This window comes from Chrysochloris asiatica, unplaced genomic scaffold, assembly GCF_000296735.1.
Source record: "Chrysochloris asiatica unplaced genomic scaffold, ChrAsi1.0 scaffold00008, whole genome shotgun sequence".
Lineage (NCBI taxonomy): Eukaryota > Metazoa > Chordata > Mammalia > Afrosoricida > Chrysochloridae > Chrysochloris > Chrysochloris asiatica.
In genome coordinates, this window is record NW_006408526.1 from 29,742,336 (window position 1) to 29,760,747 (window position 18,412).

General features: G+C 48.2%; 1 protein-coding gene across 1 annotated transcript in view; it reads right to left on the reverse strand.

The window, feature by feature from the left end:
• Positions 1-18,412, reverse strand: part of DSCAML1 (Down syndrome cell adhesion molecule like 1) — a 442,529-nt gene that overhangs the window by 56,386 nt on the left and 367,731 nt on the right. Inside the window, exons 12-14 of the mRNA XM_006833865.1 lie at positions 4,337-4,536; positions 3,740-3,836; positions 3,048-3,176 (exon numbers count right to left, since the gene is read on the reverse strand). Coding sequence (XP_006833928.1) covers positions 3,048-3,176; positions 3,740-3,836; positions 4,337-4,536 — 426 coding nt within the window. The remainder of the gene's footprint in view (positions 1-3,047; positions 3,177-3,739; positions 3,837-4,336; positions 4,537-18,412) is intronic.

The following is an 18,412-nucleotide window of genomic DNA, read 5'->3' on the forward strand; positions in this document are numbered from 1 at the left end:
GCAAGTTCCAGTGGACTATAAATTGCCACCTGAGGTATTTGAGTTAGAACTTACATTTAGTTAAGGTTTACACTAGCCTTGTGCTACATGTTTTATCTTCCTTCCTCCTCAACACAGTCCTGGGAGGCTGGCATTGCCGCTACCATTCGACAGATGAGAAGTTGGGCTATCTGTACTCAGGGCCTCAGCCTGGCTTCAGTGATAACTTCCTGCAATTCTCATTGAAGAACTGTATCACGGGCAAGAGAAAGAGGCCAGGAACTCCTTTTCTAAACAACCTAGGAGCAACAGATGCTTCTCTGGGTGGGCTGGTCTGGAGCAGCCCCACCAAAGGCGGGCCAAGGACCAGCTGACGTCTCAGTGCTTTGATCCTGTGACTTGCTTTTTTAAAGGTGCAAAGACCTTTCAAGAAGAAGTGTCTGAGGCCGAGTTTTCATTATTCCCCCTCTAGAACTGCCAATCTATCAGTTTTCTGTACTGTGATGACTTGGGTGTTGCTGTGATTCTGGAAGCTATGCCACTCCTACATCACCTATGGACAAGTTTCTATGGAGTTTCCAGACTAAGACAGACTAGAAATAAAGGTCTCATGATCTACTTCCAAAAACCAGCCAATTAAAATCCTATGGATTGGTACAGATGATGATAAATGATAAAGTGCCAGATGATGGTGTAGGACCAACCAGGTAATATTTTATTCTATTTTACATGGTTCGCCATGAGTCAGAGCCACCTCAACACAACTAAAACCCACCCATCCTGCATTCCAGGCTCTGGGCTGGGGTATGACAGTCTCTCAGCCTGTCTGGGGACGTGGGGTAGGGGGAGGTTGCAGTAAGACAGGGACACACTCTGAAAATAGCATCTTCCCTGCTCACCTCTCCTCCTGCACTGCTCTCCAGATGTGTGATGTTGTCAGCTTCACGCTACTGAGCAATGCCCCCAGAAAGCTTTCCACACATTAGAGAGTGGTCGTGAACGCGGATCGGGCAGGGAGGAAGTGTGGGAGAGGGTGCCGGGGATAGCCCAGGCATCCACCACCCACTCCCAGATGTGAACAGAGCCTGTCAATAATATCAGCTGGCAGAGAGATGCAGCATGCACCACCAGATAGAGATGCTGGCCTACGGGCCCACTGCTTCCTGTTTGACTCCTGGGCAGCTTGTGCCCAGCCCAGAAAGTCCTGAGATGTGAGACAGACACCATCATCTTCCCTTTTCCTCCTTCAGGGCCCTGGTTCTCATCCCCTCTACCCCACTGCAGGGCAGTAGCAGCCTCTGCTTATCTCTTGGGTACCAATTCCTTCAATTCTGGTGCATCTTTCTAATGCCCCATTTTGTTCCAATCACTCTCTTAGAGTTCATCCAGTCGATTTTGACTTTTAGACACCTTACAGGGCAGAGCAGAACAGCTCCCTAGGGTTTCTGAGGCTGTACTTCTTTATAGAAACAGACCACCTCATCTTTCTCTGGAGAGTGGCTGGTGGGTTTGAACTAAGATTCTCAATGACCTTCCCTAACAAAATGAAACCTCATCCTGAGGTCTCCCCAACAAGCTTGCCCCAGAGCATTTTTAAAAAAACGTATTTCCCATGGATTACATTTATGAACCCTCTGCTGGACCACCCGCTATTCCCTGGAGGGCCCTTCCCCTTGCCCTGAGATCTTGGTTCAATATCATTCAATCTTCCAGACCCAGCTTAATGTGACATCTACAACCTTGTTACAGCAACCTTGTCACAGCAGCCCCTCCTGTAGTCAAGTTCCACTCCTGGATGGCTCCATGACCTGACTTTTCTCTCCAATAAGACTGGAAGGTTTAGATCATAGGGCTCTGCTATGTAGAAATCTGCATCAAAGATGACCATCCCAACACCTAAGACTGAATTGCTTCCCAAGATTGGCTTCATGATGTCTCACTTCATGTTTGCTCAACAAACATTTGCTGAAATTCTCCCATGTGGCCACGCCCCATGCCAGGTCCTGGGAATACAACAGAAATCAGGACCTGGTCAGTCTAGACAGTGAACATGTGCTGTGCTAAGTGGACAAGGGGCATCTGGAAGGCTTCAGGAGAAAACAAAGCCTCAGATCCAACTAAGACCTGCAGGATGAGACGGGGCTTTTCTGGAAAGGAGAAAAAGAAGGGTTGAGTTCTCTAGGCTTGCTTTTGTATTGTTTTAACTCTATTTTATTTTTACTGTGGTAATACACACACAGAGACACAAAACACAACATTTAACATTTCAAAATCATGTCTTATTTTATATCATCTTGAAAAGCAAATGCAAGCTTAAAATGTTGGTTTCTAAAGGTCCAAAGGTTCAGAACTAGAAGTGCATTTTCCTCTCCCTCCTGCTTTGAAGTCACCCAGATATCCCCTGTCAAGGGTCACTCTTTGTGGCCCATTTCTCTTGCACCTTCCAGAGAGAGTCAATGCATATACAAACATGAGCACCTAGGGTTCTTTCTTGGCTTGGTTCATTCTCTAGTTCTCTTGCGTCTTCTGAGGTCCCTTCTTGCTGTTCTTTCTGCCTGCCTGTGGGGTCCTACTACCCATACCCCAGAGACCCTAGTGCCTTCACAATGATGAGGACATACTCATAGGAGAATGGCTGGCTCAAAAGGCCTCCAGAAGGAGGAGACTTAGATTTCAGTCTTTCAGGGACTCCCAAACTCCAACAACCTTTTCCTGCAAAGGTCCAATCTTCTGAACTCAGTCATCCCAAACCTGGAGTGTCCCGAGAATCCAGATAAACTCATGATACCTTTCATCCAATACAGATAGTACATAACCCCTGGATGCAGGGTCTTGAAACTTTTAAAAGTCAAACCACCATTTTGGACATTGGCCCAGAGATTATCCTAGGAAGAAGGGGCTGATGCCCCCTCAGATCAACTAACTAGAAGTCTCTTTTTCTGTCCTCTGGGTCTAGTCCTCCCACAGAGCAGGTGTTTGGGCACTAGAAGGCATCTGCTTGAATGGGTTGTCCCACTCAATGGGGCCCCAGCGGAGTGGGTGGCTCCCCTCCATGACCCAGTACTTACCTGATTTATTTTTGTACTCGATGTCGAAGCCCGTGATGATGCTGTTCCCATCGAATCGCTGAGTCCAGCGCAGGTTCATGCTCCGGGCCTTTACCTCTCGGATCTCGAGCTCTGGGGGGTCAGGGGGCTCTGGGGTGTGGTGCAGGGAGAAGTAGAAGTGAGGATGATAATGGAGAGCCTGACCTTCTGTTTACCCCTGGAGAGGATCAGGGTTCTGCTGTCCCTGGAGTCTTGGGGTCTGTGCAAGGTGTGGGTGGGGGAGGACACAGCTTGGTCTCCTGCCTTAGTCCTCTCTCTCCCTCGGGTGGAAGAAGGCAGGCCCTTTCTTAAGTATTCCTTGTTGCTGAAGACCATTTTGCCCCATCGAGATTACCCAGCTTTTTCCACCCGACTTTCCCTTCCTACACCATCTCAGGAGTCCATGAGTCCATGAATCACTGCCCCAGCTCTCTGAAACTGCCAATGGACTCTGCCAGGGCCATAGGCACTTCCACTCTGCTGTCTGAAGTGTCCTGGAAAGGCCCTTCTCTCCCTAGGCAGGAGGGGAGTGGAAGGGCGCTTCCCCCATAAGGCCATTCCCATCATCCTCCGCCATGATGGGGGTGATGTCTCCGCTGTTTGAGGTGGAGGTAGCTTTGGGCACCTGGGTCTTGAGGGAAGCACATTGGCAGTAGTGGGGCAGGGAAGGGTACCTTGTACAGTGAGTTGGATCAAGCCCCGGTCCTCTCCGTAAGAGTTGATGGCATGGCAGCTGAAGAACACAGAGTCCCCGCGGTCAGCTGGCTTGAGCTAGGAGAGGTCAGCAGGAGGACAGGGAGAAAGGGAGGAAAGGGAGAGCCTTTAGAACTGCTTAGCTGAGGAGGCCCACTTGACAGGGGATCATCAGGCCATCTTTTTCTGGGAAGGGGACCCTCAAGGGGCCTTGTCATGAGTTCCTGTTCCTGGGCGTTTCCAAGAAGAGAACGTTAGAGGGGTCCATGCAGGGAGGGACTAAGGGGTCCCAGGAGGGGGAGACTGTGGGGTCCAGGAGGAGGGAGGAACTGAAGGGCCCCAGGGGAAGAATAGGCAGAGGCGTCCACACAGTTAATAATTGTAGGGATGTCAGAAAGGAGACCCAGAGAGGTTCTAAGGCAGAGGGTCCTGAAATGAGAAGGGAAAAAAGTGCAAAGAGGAGGTACTTTTGTGGCTCCCAGCCTCCCCCTTCACCTCCACTGGGTACAGATACAATAGTTGAGAGCACCCCATGCTCTGGGAGTCAGGGTCCACCTTGGACTGGGGTGGGCTCTCACCTTTAGTGTAGACACAACCTCGTCTCCGTTGTCCTTGGTGGCAATGGCATATCGCATGACGCGATCGGGATCGATGACTGTGTCCCCCTTCTCCCAGCGGATGATGATAGGTCGCTCCCCCCGTGCCGTGCAGTTCAACTCCTTGGTGTGACCCTTGATGGCGATGGTGGTGTTGGGGTGGGAGGTGATCATAGCCGGGACTGGAGGGGGGGTGAGGAGGTGTAAGAGACCCCAGTCAGAGTTAGGAGCTGAGGCCAGTGGTGGTGGTGGTGGGGGTGATTATGCCCCTGCAGAGGTCCTGCCCCCAACAGCATCCCTTCCCTCTTCCACCTCTGTTCACCCACCTCAGCTCCCTGGAGAGGGTTTAATAAAGGGCTGAGGGCAGACTGTAGGACATCTCACTTGTCTGTCCCCTTCTTTGGGGATATGGTTGGGGCAACCTCATTCTACACCACTGGTTCTTATGTTATGTGGACCCCTCTGTGAAGCCAGTGGACCCTCTCAGAATAATGTTTACTAATACACGAAATACAACCAATTATACTGAAAGACGGTCAGACAAATATTGAAAACATTAAAAGCAAGCGTGTGGTGTAATATATCACATTATCAATATACTCGTATGTTCTATTTATGAAATTATTAGTGACACCAGTTAATGAGTACATGGTACAGTTTACTTCATGGCAACTGGTTTAGTGGTTCTTATAATTACCCTCTGATATTACCTTGATTTTGTAATAGTGATGAGTATGCATGAAAGTTTGAAATATCTGCATCTGGATTTCTGTTGCTATTGCTATGGACGGTTACTATGCTCAAAATGGAAGTACACGTGAAACTTAACTAGGAGTCCTGATGGCACAGTGGGTTAAGCGCTTGGGTTGTTAATGCAAGGTCAGTGGTTCAAACCCATCATCCGTTCTGTGGGAGACAGACAATCCGCTTCTGTAGAGATTTAGTTGCAGAAATCCTAAGGAACAATTCTATTCTGTCCTTATAGGGTTGTTAAGAGTCTGAATTGACTCCATTCTTTTAGTGAAATGAAGATGTAATTTCTCATCCTCCAAATTCATGGACCCCTCCCCTGAATTATATTCATGGGCCTCCTGGGATCTCTGGGCCCCAGGTGGAGAACTCTGCTCTAAAGAACTGGGGACCCCCACTTACTCTCTATGGTTAAGACACCTGCCTTGCTTCTAGGCGGCAAGTCCCTTCCGAGAGCTGAAAAACTCCAAACCCTGGATGGCACCATCATTAGCACAGCTAGAAGGTGATGCCTCCTCCTCCTCCAACTACTAATCTGAGAAAATCACCATGAGGTGACCAAGGACCCAGACGGTCATCAGGAGCCATGCCCACTGCCCCAAGGAGCTGCTTCTCCATCACTGATTCCTCCCCTGGGTTGAACACTCTCCTCTCAGTGAAATTCTGTCCCCTTTCTCTCTGTCCACAGAAGAACTCCATCTCCATTCTATAGATGAGGAAATGAAGATACAACGAGGTGACAAGACATGCCCAAAGTCACAAGACATGCCCAAAGTCACATTCATTAGGCACCTATGGCATCATCATGCCATCCAGGGGATACACTTGACAATAAGCCTTGGTCCCTGCCTCCTGGGGGCCTGTGATTCTGGGAGGAAGGGGCCAGAGGGGGAGGGAAGACTAGTGCATGTCCAGCATCAACCTACTACTGCCTCTAGGTGGATTCCGACTCACCACAACCCCAAAGGACAGGGTTTCTGAGGTTGCCAGGCTTTGACTGAGGCAGACAGTCTCATTTTTCTCCCACAGAGTGACTAGTGAGTTTGAACTGCCAAGCTTTTTGTTAGCAGCCCAATACTTAACCCACCAGAGGAATGAGGAAAATCTGATGGGTGTTTCCTAGAGGCATTAGGAGAAATTAACTTCGGCTTAGGAATATCTGGAAAGGTACCATCCATTAATTCAGTTAGCATTTATTGAGTGCCTAACATAGTAGTTATGAATCGAGCTGCGAATGGCAAGGTCAGCAGTTTGAAACTATCAGCTGTTCCGTGGAAGAAAGATGAGGCTTTCTGCTCCCGTAAAGATTTACAGCCTTGGAAACCCTGTACAGGGTCACTGTGAGTTGAAACTGACTCCACAGCACACCACCACCACCACCACCATCACCTCTGTATGTCAGGCCTTGCTCTAGATTCTGGATCTAAACAGTGAACAAGACAGAGGAAAGGGTGCCCAGGCCAGTGAGACCTGCTGAGCAAGTGCTCAGAGGACAGATATATGCCAGGCAGATGCCAGAAAGGTAAGCAGCCTGGTGCATTTGGTAGGACTATCCTCAGTTTGCCTTTTCTTCTTTGCCTTCCTAGGAAAACCTGCCTCTCAGAGTACTGGGTCCTGGTCACTCTTGCCCTGGGAAGAATGCCCACTAGTCTCCCTGGAGTATATAAACGTGGAGGGGCTAGGATTGGTAGCCAGAACCAGACAACATCTGCCTCCACTCCTGGGAGCACAGACCAGCTCCCCACGTCCCCATCACTGGCCTATTTCATGCAAAAGCATGCCCTGCTTTTTCTCTCTTCCCCTCTGGACTCCTGCACCCCACCCCTGCCCCCTGGCACCATGTTGCTACTGCTTCAATGACTGGCCCCTTCCTTCCTCAAGGTTTCCTCCCTCTCTCATTTTCAAGATCTGCTCAGACCAAGTTCTTCCCAGGCATCTCTCCAGAGACATTGGACTTTGAAGGCTGCATAAGCCTTTGGAGAAAGGAGGGACTCTCCAGTCCACAGCAGTGTGACCTGAGACACCAACCAGGCGTGAGAAAGGCCTTTGAAAAAGCTATAGGGGAATGAAGGGATTTTCTGGCTTCCTGAAGTCACACCAAACAGCAGCCACCTCTCCTGTCCCCTTGTCAAGTGGGTGATGGTGCTGAAGCCTGGGCTCCGGCCCTGGCACCCAGATCTCTGCCCATTCCCCAACCCCAACTCATCAAATAAGGGGCAGATAAATTTTATAATGTACAACATTACACCAGGATACACAATAAAACGTGAAAGACAAATAACTAGGTGCAAGTTATAATGAAGAAAAAGCCTGCAGTCAGAGACATCCGAGTATGAATTATTGACTAAGGTTTTACACTCTCAAGGATGTGTGGAGGAATATTTTTCCATCAAAGATTTGCATAATTCACTCGTATAAACCTGGGTGGAATATAGAGTAAGGTTTTACATCAACAAGTCGGGTCTTGCATTGCAGATGCTTCCATTTTGACTGGAGGACTGAAATGTTGGGGGGTGAGAGTTGGAGGAGAGCACATGGACTGTTCTTGCTTGGTCCACATAGGGCTGGGGTCTGGGATTCCTGGACAGTTTGGTCCTGAGGCCCTGAGAGGTTGCTGTTGATGCCACAGAGGAGGAAAGGGTACCCAGGTACAGAAGAAAGGGTACAGAAACAAAGGCAGATATAAGCCAGGCAGGTGGCAGAAACGTAAGCAGTCCAGTGTGTTTCATAGGGCTCTCCTCAGCTTCCCTTTTCTTCTTTGCCTTCCTGGGAAAACCTGCCTCTCAGAGTACAGGGCCCAGGTCACTCAGTTCAGGCAGATGTGTATATGTGTGTATGTGTGTGTGTGGACATGCTCAAGTCTCAGCGCAAGTCAGAGTCCAGAAGAAGGAGAGAAAAGGAAGAGTCATTTTTTGGCAGGGTGAACTCAGAGCTCTGCACCAGAGGGAGAAGCATGCAGCACGTCCGAGTTCTGCTTTCCAGGTAGGATGGCACTGGCCTGTCCAGGGTCTGTGTATGAATTATAAGGCAGTAGGTGCAGTCCTGTGAGCCATGGTGGTGCAATGGTTAAAGATTGGCGATTCCAAGAGAAAAAAGTTGTGGCAAACTGCTTCTGTAAAGAGGTACAGCTTTGGAAACCCCATGGGGCAGTTAAGCTCTATCCTACAAAGCTGCTGTGAGTCAGATCCAAGTTGATGGCAGTGGGTTTGGTTTGGTTTGGGTTGGCTGCAACCTGGCACATCACTTGTTCCCTTGGGTGTGCACCTTTGAACAGTGCACGGCCTGTACATCCATACATATTGGTACCTCCTCTGGGAGCCTGTCTTTCCAATCAGGTGTGTTCAGAGGAACATGGGCAGCCACAGAGAACAGAGCCTCTCGAGGCCACGACCCCTCAGCCCTGCATCACAACAACATCTGCGACTTGAGGTGGGCTCCCTTAACACTCCGACCAGCTGGCTGCTAAATCATGACAATGCACACGACATGGTGCAACCTCTTCACAGTTTCTTTTCATGCACTCTCTTTCCAGTCCCATAGTTCAGCGTTGGTTCAGGAGAGCCTGTCTATGGAGAAGGGGAGACAGTGCTTGTCCCGCCACATCACACACCATACTTGAAGGACTTGGTAGCCATGAAGATTTGATTTCTATTTCTGCCTTCACCAACTATGTAAGGAGCCCTGGTAACATAATGCATTACGAATAGGGCTGCTAACCAAAAGACCAGCAGTTTGAATCTACCAGCAGCTCTGTGGGAGAAAGATGAAGCTTTCTGTTCTAGGAAACCCCATGGAGGGTTGCTATGAGTCAGAACCGACTCCACAGCACATCACCACCACCACCACTACCACCAACTATGTGGTCTTCAATGCATTCTACTTAACTTCTCTGAGCCTCAGGTGCATGGCCTATCATGTGAACACATTGAAATCTATTCTGCAGAGTTGTTACAAGGACAAAACCAGCCTGAGCATGTAAAGTGCTTGCCATGCAATGGCGACTCAAGAAAGCTGGGTTCTCTGTCCCTCCCCGGGGCAGAAGTGCTTCTGTGGTAGAATCCTTGTCTTCCATGTGGGAAAGCCTGGGTTGGATTCCAAGGCAATGCATTGTCTGTCAGCGGAGGCTTCTGAGTTACCATGATGCTGGACAGGTTTCAGTGGAGCTTCCAGGGTAAGATGGGCGAGGAAGAAAGGCCTAAAACCAGCCAGTGAAAACTCTATGGGTCACAAAGGTCAGATCTACAACCTCTCATGGGGATGGCTCAGAACCAGGCAGCGATTTGTTCCTTTGTGAATGCGGTCACCATGAGTCAGGGGCAGACTGGACAGCTAACAACAACATTTCTGCTCCCCCCTCCCCAGCTGCGTTCTCATGCCCCTCTCTTGCTTTAAGGAAAGTATCTGGTTAAACACACTCCTGAGTCTTCAGCCCTTCTGTGCTGTGTAAGAAGCAGAACATCCTTTGCAGCTCCTCTCCTAGTGCCCTACAGCCTTCCTGCCCACAAACCAGAGCAAAAACCCAACCCAACCTACGACCATCAAGTCAATTTCGGCTCATAACAACCCTATATAAGACAGAACTAACTGCTTCTTAGGATTTCCCAGACTGTAAATCTTTATGGGAATAGACAACCTCATCTTTCTCCCTAGGCGTGACTAGTGGAGTTGACTTTTGGGCTAGCAGCCCAGTGCTTAGCCCACAACACCACCAGGGATCCTTACATATCAGAGCAGAGAATGCCAAAATAATGCTCCACCCCCGCCCAGGCCTTACCCTTGCCTCCAAGGGCCATGATACCCCCCGTGTCCACAAACTGAGGGCCTCGTGCCCTCTGGGCTGCTGTAGAGCTGTGTTTAAGCAGGCAGCCCACCCAAAGAGGGCCTCGCAGGCAACAGGGGTCCTGCTTCATTTGCTGTCCTCTTTCCTCCACTACTAGTTGCTTCTTGCTGTGGACCACAGGGTCATTCTGCTCCACTGAACTGCAGCAATAAACCCGATTGGACCCTCACTGCATGGGGGGACTGCTGGGTCCCAGAGAACTTTGGGAGCTGAAGGCAGACCCCAATAACGCATAGATAGATGTTCATGTGCAATCACCTGTAGGAATGCAGGTCCTGACATTTGTGCACACACACACACACACGTTGTCATAAACACACCCTAACAATCACAAACAGCTACCCTCACAGCCTGCACTCTGACATCCTGCCCAGAGACCCACACACAGTTATATGTACATAACCTGTTGTTATTGTCAATGTATAGATAGGTTATCTAAAACACATCTACTCACACTTCTGTATTACATAAATGTACCCTTCCTCTGCATGTCTGTGGGTTCATGAGTGCATGGGTGCGCACACACATATGTACTTAAATTTTTTTACCTTTTATTAAAAGCTTATCACATGCTGGCAGTATTCTAAGGACTTTACATAAATTTAGTTATCAAATTCTTACAGAGAGCCCTGGTGTGGTACTGTAGGATAAGCACTGGACTGCTAACCAGATGCTCTTGAAAATTCTATAGAGGGTCTCTCTGAGTTAGAACCAACTCCACGGCACACAGCAACACCAAGAATCCTTACAGAATCTTATGAGGTAGGTACTGTTATTATGGGGCTCCTGGTGTGGCACTGTAGGGTAAGCACTGGACTGCTAATCACAGGGTTGTTGGTTCAAACCCACCAGCCACTCCTCAGAAACCCTACACAGAGTTATTTGACAGCACTTAAGAACAACAACAATTGTTATTATGGAGTCCTGGGGGCAGTGCAAAAGGTTAATGCCCTTGACTGCTAACTGATAAGTTCAGGTCCATCCAAAGGTACCTAAGAAGAAAGGCCTGGCAATCTATTTCCAAAAAAATCAGTAATTGAAAACTCTGTGGAGCATAGTTCTACTCTGACACACACAGGGACATCTGAGCTGGAATCAACTGGTTTGGACTGGATTGTTATTGTTCCCTGTCTTCAAAGGCTGAGTTTGTATGTATTTCACATGAGCTGTCCAGCTTCCTTGTGATCATGATTGTTGGTGTTAAGTGCTGTTGAATCAGTTCGGACCCAAAGCAACCCTGTATAGGGTTTTTGAGGAATGGCTGGTGAGCTTAAACCGCTGACCTTGCAGTTCAAACCTACTTTGCAGTGCAGTACATTAACCCGCAGCACCACACCGGGACTCTGTGACTAGGATTGAGCAGGCAATAAACTGGATGCTTTTGTTGGGTCATTGCGTAATGATTCCTTCCAAGAACAACCATGAGAGTATTATTATCCCGATTTTTCAAACTAGTAAACACAGATTTCAGAAGGCAGTTCTTTCTCCTCCAAGCCTGCACTGTTGTGGTTGCCTCTCCTGTCTGTCTGTCTGTCTGTCTGTCTGTCATGCACTCACACAGTATCTGGCTTTTGGAAGCAGATTTTGGAGACCTCTCTGTGGTTGAGCAACCTTTTCCAACAAGTCACTTCTAAGGCTGGAGTCAGAGGTTGCAGCTTTTGAGGGGGAGGGATTGTATGTATAGAGTATAGAACTGAGTCCCAAATGACAAATGCTAATGGCAGCCACAAAGGCAACCCACTGCTCCAATAGGACACAGGAGACTAGTGAGATACAACTTCCTCTGTTTGCCTGCAATGTAATTCAATTAACAGCTAGGAAACCTAATTTCTTTTTACCAAGTGGGGTGCTGGGGAGACTCTCTGGGGATTTTGGGAGCCAGATGAGTCTGGAAACAGGGGAATCAATGAGATGAGTTTGGGTAAACCATTCCTCAATATATAGTAGCAAGGTTGGTGGTTCAAACCCACCAGTTGTTCTTCAGGAGAAAGATGAGGCTGGCTGCTCTTATAAAGATTTATAGTCTCAGAAACCCTACAGACTAGTTCTGCTATGGTGGCTATGAGTTGTCATCGAGATAATAGCTGGGGAGACCAGAGCTTTTCTCAGTGGACCAGGCCTGTCTTGTTTAAAGCTTTCCAACTTCTATACTGGACACAGTCTACACAGGCCTGCTGCAAATGTTAAAGATGCTCTGCCCATAGGCTCACACTGCCTGTCTCAGTCCACAGCCCCCATGTTAATGCCCTGTAGAAATTCTAGAATTTCTCTTTCTGGTTCCCATAGGGCTTTATTGGCAGGTGCCATGGAGGAAGGAAAAGAACCAGAGCTGGAGAGAAGCCACCCCTCCCCTTGCTCCAGGGTCCTCCCTGGGGCAGCAAGCTGAAGGGGAGAGGAAATCAATTTCAGAAACAAGACAGTTGTCAGAATCCGATGTAACCGGTTCCCGTCTGTGAAATTACTCGCAGGCCAGCTCCTGTCACCCCTGAGGTCCTGCCCAGACCAGCTGCTATTTACATTTTAATTTGATCTGAAAGGCTGATAGATTTTTAAAACATCACGAGGCAGCTCTGCTTCCATGCTCATCCCCAGACTCCATGGACTTTGCAACCACTCCTCAGTTTTGGAGGTGGGGTTCGGAGCCCCAGAACTTCTCTGGATCCCACCTTATAATTTGGGGGTGGGGCTGCATCTGAAGCATCCTTTGTGATGTGCTTCATTCTGGTCAAGGAGCTGTCCTCTGATTATGATTCCCCACATTGTTGAGGCTAGCTGTCATTAGGTAAGCCCCCAACTCTTGGTGACCCCATGCACAGTGGAACAAAATTTTCCGGTGCCATCCCCATGATTGGTTGGGGATGGTACCATTGTGATCCATAAGGTTTTCTTTGGCTGATTTTCTAAAATAGCTCTCCAGGTCTTTCTTCCAAGATGGTCTTAGTTTGAAAGCTCCGCCAAAATCTGTTAGCATCAAAGCAACACACAACTCTCTACTGAGAGACAAGTGGTGCATTGGATGGATGGGAATCGAACCCAGGCGTTCCATGTACATAAACCACCTCCACACCTACTGCTGTTGAGTCAATTCTGATGCACAGTGATCCTATATAGGGTTTCTAAGACTGTAAATCATTACAGGAGAAGACAGCTAAAGTTTCGGTTAGCAATCCAATGCCTAACCCATAGGACTCCATAGTTCCCTACACAGAAGGTGAGAAAGAAACAGAGGCTCTGAGAGGCTGAGTGATTTTCCTAGGGTCACACAACCAGTGAGTGGTAGGAGGGTTACCAAACCCAAAGTCTCCTGACAATTCACTGGGGCCCTTTCCTTTGGTTTTATTCCAGCCTTCTCCTGCCTGGTTGTTTTTCCTCTCTCACTGTGCTTAGTCCCCAGTGTGGGAACATATTAGTATAGACTAATCCTTGTGGGGAGTGTAGAAGGAGTAGCGTCGAGCAGGCGAGGGCAGGCTGGGGCTAGGGGAAGGCTGTGAGCCAGGCTTTCTTTATCTCTCTCCTTCTCTTCCTCCTGGTGATTGGGGCTCAGCTGGTGTTTCTGACAAGTCCCCAAGTCACCAGGGAGAGATTTCATTGTGAATACTCCAAGGAGAGGAGTAATGTGTGTGGGGAGGAGAATGTGAAAGGAAGGGCAAAACATGCTGGATGTTGAGAGAAAGCCCAAGAAACCAAATCCAGTGCCACCAAGTGGATTCTGACTCATAGCATCCCTAGAGGACAAAGTACAACCATAAATTTTCAGGGAAGCAGTCTCATCTGTAGGCTGCTAGGTTTGAACTACTGACCTTGTAGTTACTAGCCCAATGGCTAACCCACTGTGCCACCAGGACTCCTAGGCTGTTGGGAGAGACCTAACAAAATACCAAAGAGGAAAGATGCTTTCCTAAGGAAAACTTGGGGGGCACATCTTCACCTCAGCCGTAGGCACAAGTGTCATAATAGTCTAGTGATGGTTGGTGGTGGTTATGTGCCGTGGAGTCGGTTCTGACCCATAGCAACCCTGTACAGGGTTTCCGAGGCTGTAAATCTTTACGGGAGCAGAAAACCTCATCTTTCTCCCGTGGAAAGGCTGGTAGTTTCAAACTGCTGACCTGAAGGTTCACAGCCCGATTCATAACCACTATGCTACCAGAGCTCCTTTAACAGTCTAATAGTTTATATCTATTGAGGGCTTACTATGCACCAGGCACAGTTCTAAATACTTATACATGCTTTCACTCATTTAATTCTTATATAGCCCTACTTTCATCCCCATTTTTCAGATGGAGAAACAGAGGTTGAGAAAAGTTGAATACACAGCTGGTAAGTGACAGAGCCTGGAGCAGCCTCAGGGTACCTGGTTTTCAGAGCCTGTGGCCTTTTCCAGTGTAATACTGGTCTGAGAAGGGTTCTGCTCTTTGCTGGGTGGGATTCTTCAGAAGCCCTAGGTCTTGTGTTTTGCTTTCCCCATAAGGGGGAGTGGGCCTGAGTATAGGTTCTCAGGCCTGGCCACACTCAAGGCTCTGGGGGTGGGGGTGGGGGGCTGTGAAAACATATTGTTGCACAGACTCCACCCAAGAGACAAATTTAATTGGCTCTGTGAACCCCCCACCCCTGCAAAAGAATTTTCCCAGCCCAGACCACACCCTTTATGTGATTTTCACACATTGGCTGGGTGAAGTATTACAAAATTGGATGGTCCTTCTCTTCCACTTCCCACTGTAGTACACTCTCTCAGGATCTCACCTCCCTCTCTATCTCTGTGCCTGTTTTTCCTTCTAGGGGATCTCTCCTCCTTCCTCAGGCAGAATCATGTCAAATCCATCCAATTGGATTGGAAGAATGGAAGTGAAGTCCTGGTGTTCTTTACTATTACCAAGGAAGGGACATTACTTTTTCAGGAAGTCCTTCTGGAAGTCTAACTGAAATCTCTCCTCATGTCCCATCTAGGTCTTCAATAAAAAGGAGACTCTGGGTGTGCTAAAACTGCCTTTCTGGGAGAGGCAGCAGGTGCACAGAAAGAGCTCTGCAAACCCACCATTTGAGGGGAGAGGGAGCCCTCTGTTCAAAAGCTCTGGTCCCCTTTTGTTTCTGTAAGGATTACATACACCAGGGAAAGGCGAGGGGGACCCTCCTTCCCCAGCCCAACCCACTTACCCCTCCTCCCCCTCAAGGCTTGTGTCTCTGCTCCTTGTTAACAAGATCCTGACAAGAAGGGCCCCATTTGTTGGTGTGAGATAAGCCGCCACAAAGGGGCATTGTTGGCACGTAGGGTGGTCGGTAGGAGTGTGGGGTGGGGTGGGGGTGGGAAAGGCTCTGCTGCTCAGCCTTCACAGCAGCTCCAGGGCTCCCTGGGGACAGGCTGATGCAAGGAGGGGGCTGCCTTCTGGTGCCTGCTTTGTTTTTTCCTTCTTAAAGAACCAGGGCTATGGTGGTGTTAATTTGATTGCACCCACTTCGGCTTCTTGTCTCCCCTGATTAGCCAAGCTCCACCTGAAGCATGAGATTAATTCAAATTGCATGGAAGCAATCAGTCTGGACTGGGAGAGTTGGTGGGGAGGTGCCTGGGGTGCTGGGGACCCAGGGGATCCTAGCTGTCCACTCTCAAGAAGCAGGGGTGTGAAGGAAGGGGAAGGGGAACCAACAGGAATTAGATGTATGTAGAGGGGGGTTATGGAAAATGGGGGTAGTTTTCAGACCTGAACCTATCTCAGACCTGTGTCTGCTGCATAGAGGTCTTTAATAAGACCCTCAAACTCACCAGACCTTATTTTCTCCAGTTATAACATGGGTGTAGTCAATTCCCCTCTTGGCTGCTTGCCAAGGAGTGCAGGTAGGAATGGGAGCATTCCATAGTGAGGGGCTGGGGGGCTGATTTTCCCCCTGCCTTTGGTCCTCCACTTTCCCCAGAATGTTGAAGAAAAAATGAAAGTAATAATAAAATCATTTATTAAATGGGCCACACACTGTGGTTAATCCTTTTCATGAATTATCTCATTAAATTCTCTCCTCCATAACTCTTAGAGGTGGGTAGTATTTTATTCCTGGTTTAGATATGAGAAACCACCAAACTCTGAAAGGATTTTGAATCTTAGAATCCTTTCAGAAACAATGTTGTTGTTGTTAAGTGTTGTTGAGTCAGCTCCAACTAACAGTGATTCTGTATAGGGTTTCCAAGGATCAGCTGGTGGGTTTGAACTGCTGACCTTGTGGTTCCAGTCCAGTGCTAATCCAGGAGTCTGGAAACAATATAATCAAAGAAACAATGGCATCTTTCTGTGATCACTTGGAAGGTACTTCAGGGTCAGCCTTCCAGTCAATTCATGTTGTTGTTAAGTGCCGTCGAGTCAGTTCTGACTCATAGCGACCCTGTATAGGGTTTCTGAGGAGTGGCCAGTGGGTTTGAACCACTGACCTTGTAGTTCAAACAGACTTTGTGGTCCAGTGCCTACTCTACAGTGTCACACCAGGACTCCAGTGGATTCATCACTACCTTATAAGACAGAGTACTCCATAGAGTTTCTGAGGCTCTAAATCTTAATGGAAACAGACTGCCCATCTTTCTCCCTTGGAGAGGTTGGTGGGTTCAAATCATCAAACTTCTGGTTAGTAGCCCAATACTTTCACCACTGCTACACTAGAGAGTACTAGTGGAGAGGACTTAAAACATTTACTAATGAAGATCAAAGAGCACAGCCTTCCGTATGGATTATATCTTAATGCAAAGAAAACAAAAATCCTCACCACTGAACCAAAAAACAACAATTCTTATCAATGGAGAAAAGATTGAAGTTGTCAAGGGCTTCACTCTTCTTGCATCAGCTATCAACACTCACGGAATCAGCAGTCAAGAAATCAAATGATGTATTGCATTAGGCAAATCTGCTGCACAAGATCTTTTCAAAGTGTTAAAGAGCAAAGATGTCAGCTTGAGGACTAAGGTGCGCCTGACCCAAGCCATGGTATTTTCAATAAACTCATATGCATGCGAAAGCTGGACAGTGAATAAGGAAGACCGTAGAAGAATTGATGCTTTTGAGTTATGGTGCTGGAGGAGAATACCATGGGTTGGAGGAGAATACCAAGTGCCATAGGCTGCCAGAAGAACCAACAGATCCGTTTTGGAAGAAGTGCAGCCAGAGTGACCCTTGGAGGCCAAGATAGCCAAACTTTGTCTCTCTTACTTCGGACATATTGTCAGGAGGGACCAGTCACTGGAGAAGGATATCATGTTTGGTAAGGTGGAGGGTCAGAGAAAAAGAGGAAGACCCCCAAACGAGATGGATTGGCCAAGTGGCAGCATCGATGGACTCAAGCGTGGTAACAGTAGTGAGGGTGGCCCAGGATAGGGCAGTGTTTCGTTCTGCTGTGCATAAGATTGTTATGGGTTGGTGCCGACTCGATGGCACCTAACAACAACAACAACAACAACACTAGGGAGTCTATAGTTGGTGCACATAGTTGACATGATTGACAGCTAACCAAAAGGTTAGAGGTTCTAGTCTACCCAGAGGTGCCTTGGAAGAAAGCCTACTTGGAAGAAATTGATTTCTGAAAAATCAACTTCTAAAAACCCTATGGAGCACAGGTCTACTCTGACACAGAAGAGACTATCATGAATCAGAATCAATTAAACAGAAACTGGTATGGTATACCCTTCTGATGGGCTTTAGTCACAATTGGGGGAACCATTCTGGGCTCCTCCCTGAAGGACAGGGTTGGGAGTCAAGTCTGCTCTGGCTAATAGTCCTGACCTGCTGTTGTCTAAAGTGGACACCACATTAGCACTCTGTTGCCTGCATTTTTGTATTTATTAATCATAGCCATCCAGTGACAACTTTGACTCTCTTTTGTCTTGGCATGTTTTACTGACACTTTTATCCTGGTTGGCATGTAGAATGCATGTAATTCTGTCTGTCTTCGTCCTGCTGGAGCTGAACATGGAGAAGGCTCTGAATACTACCTTGGAAGTCAGGCCCACGTGGAAACTCTTCTGTGCTCATGGTTGTGGGGCACATGTTGAGTGCCGTCGAGTCGGTTCTGACCCATAGCGACCCTGTACAGGGTTTCCGAGGGTGTAAATCCTTACGGGAGTAGAAAGCCTCATCTTTCTCCCGCGGATAGGGGAGGTGAAATGCTAATGGTGGGCTTTAGGTCACTTCAGCCCAAAGACTCCAGGAAGAAGGTGCCTAAAGTCCACAGGAGTGTTGTTGTTAAGTGCTGTTGAGTCAGTTACGACTCATAGCAACCCTGTTATAAGGTGTCTGAGAAATGGCTGGTGAATTTGAACCACCGACCTTGAAGTTCAAAGCACTCTTGCAGTCCAGTGCATGAACCCACAGCACCACACCCGGACTCCAAAGTCCACGGGAATAGGCTCTTAGAAATTGGAAGTGAAATTTGCATTGGCAGGCTCATTCTTCCTATGCAGGGATCTGGGTTGTTATGGTGAGGAGAGGGAGTAGGGACTGGGA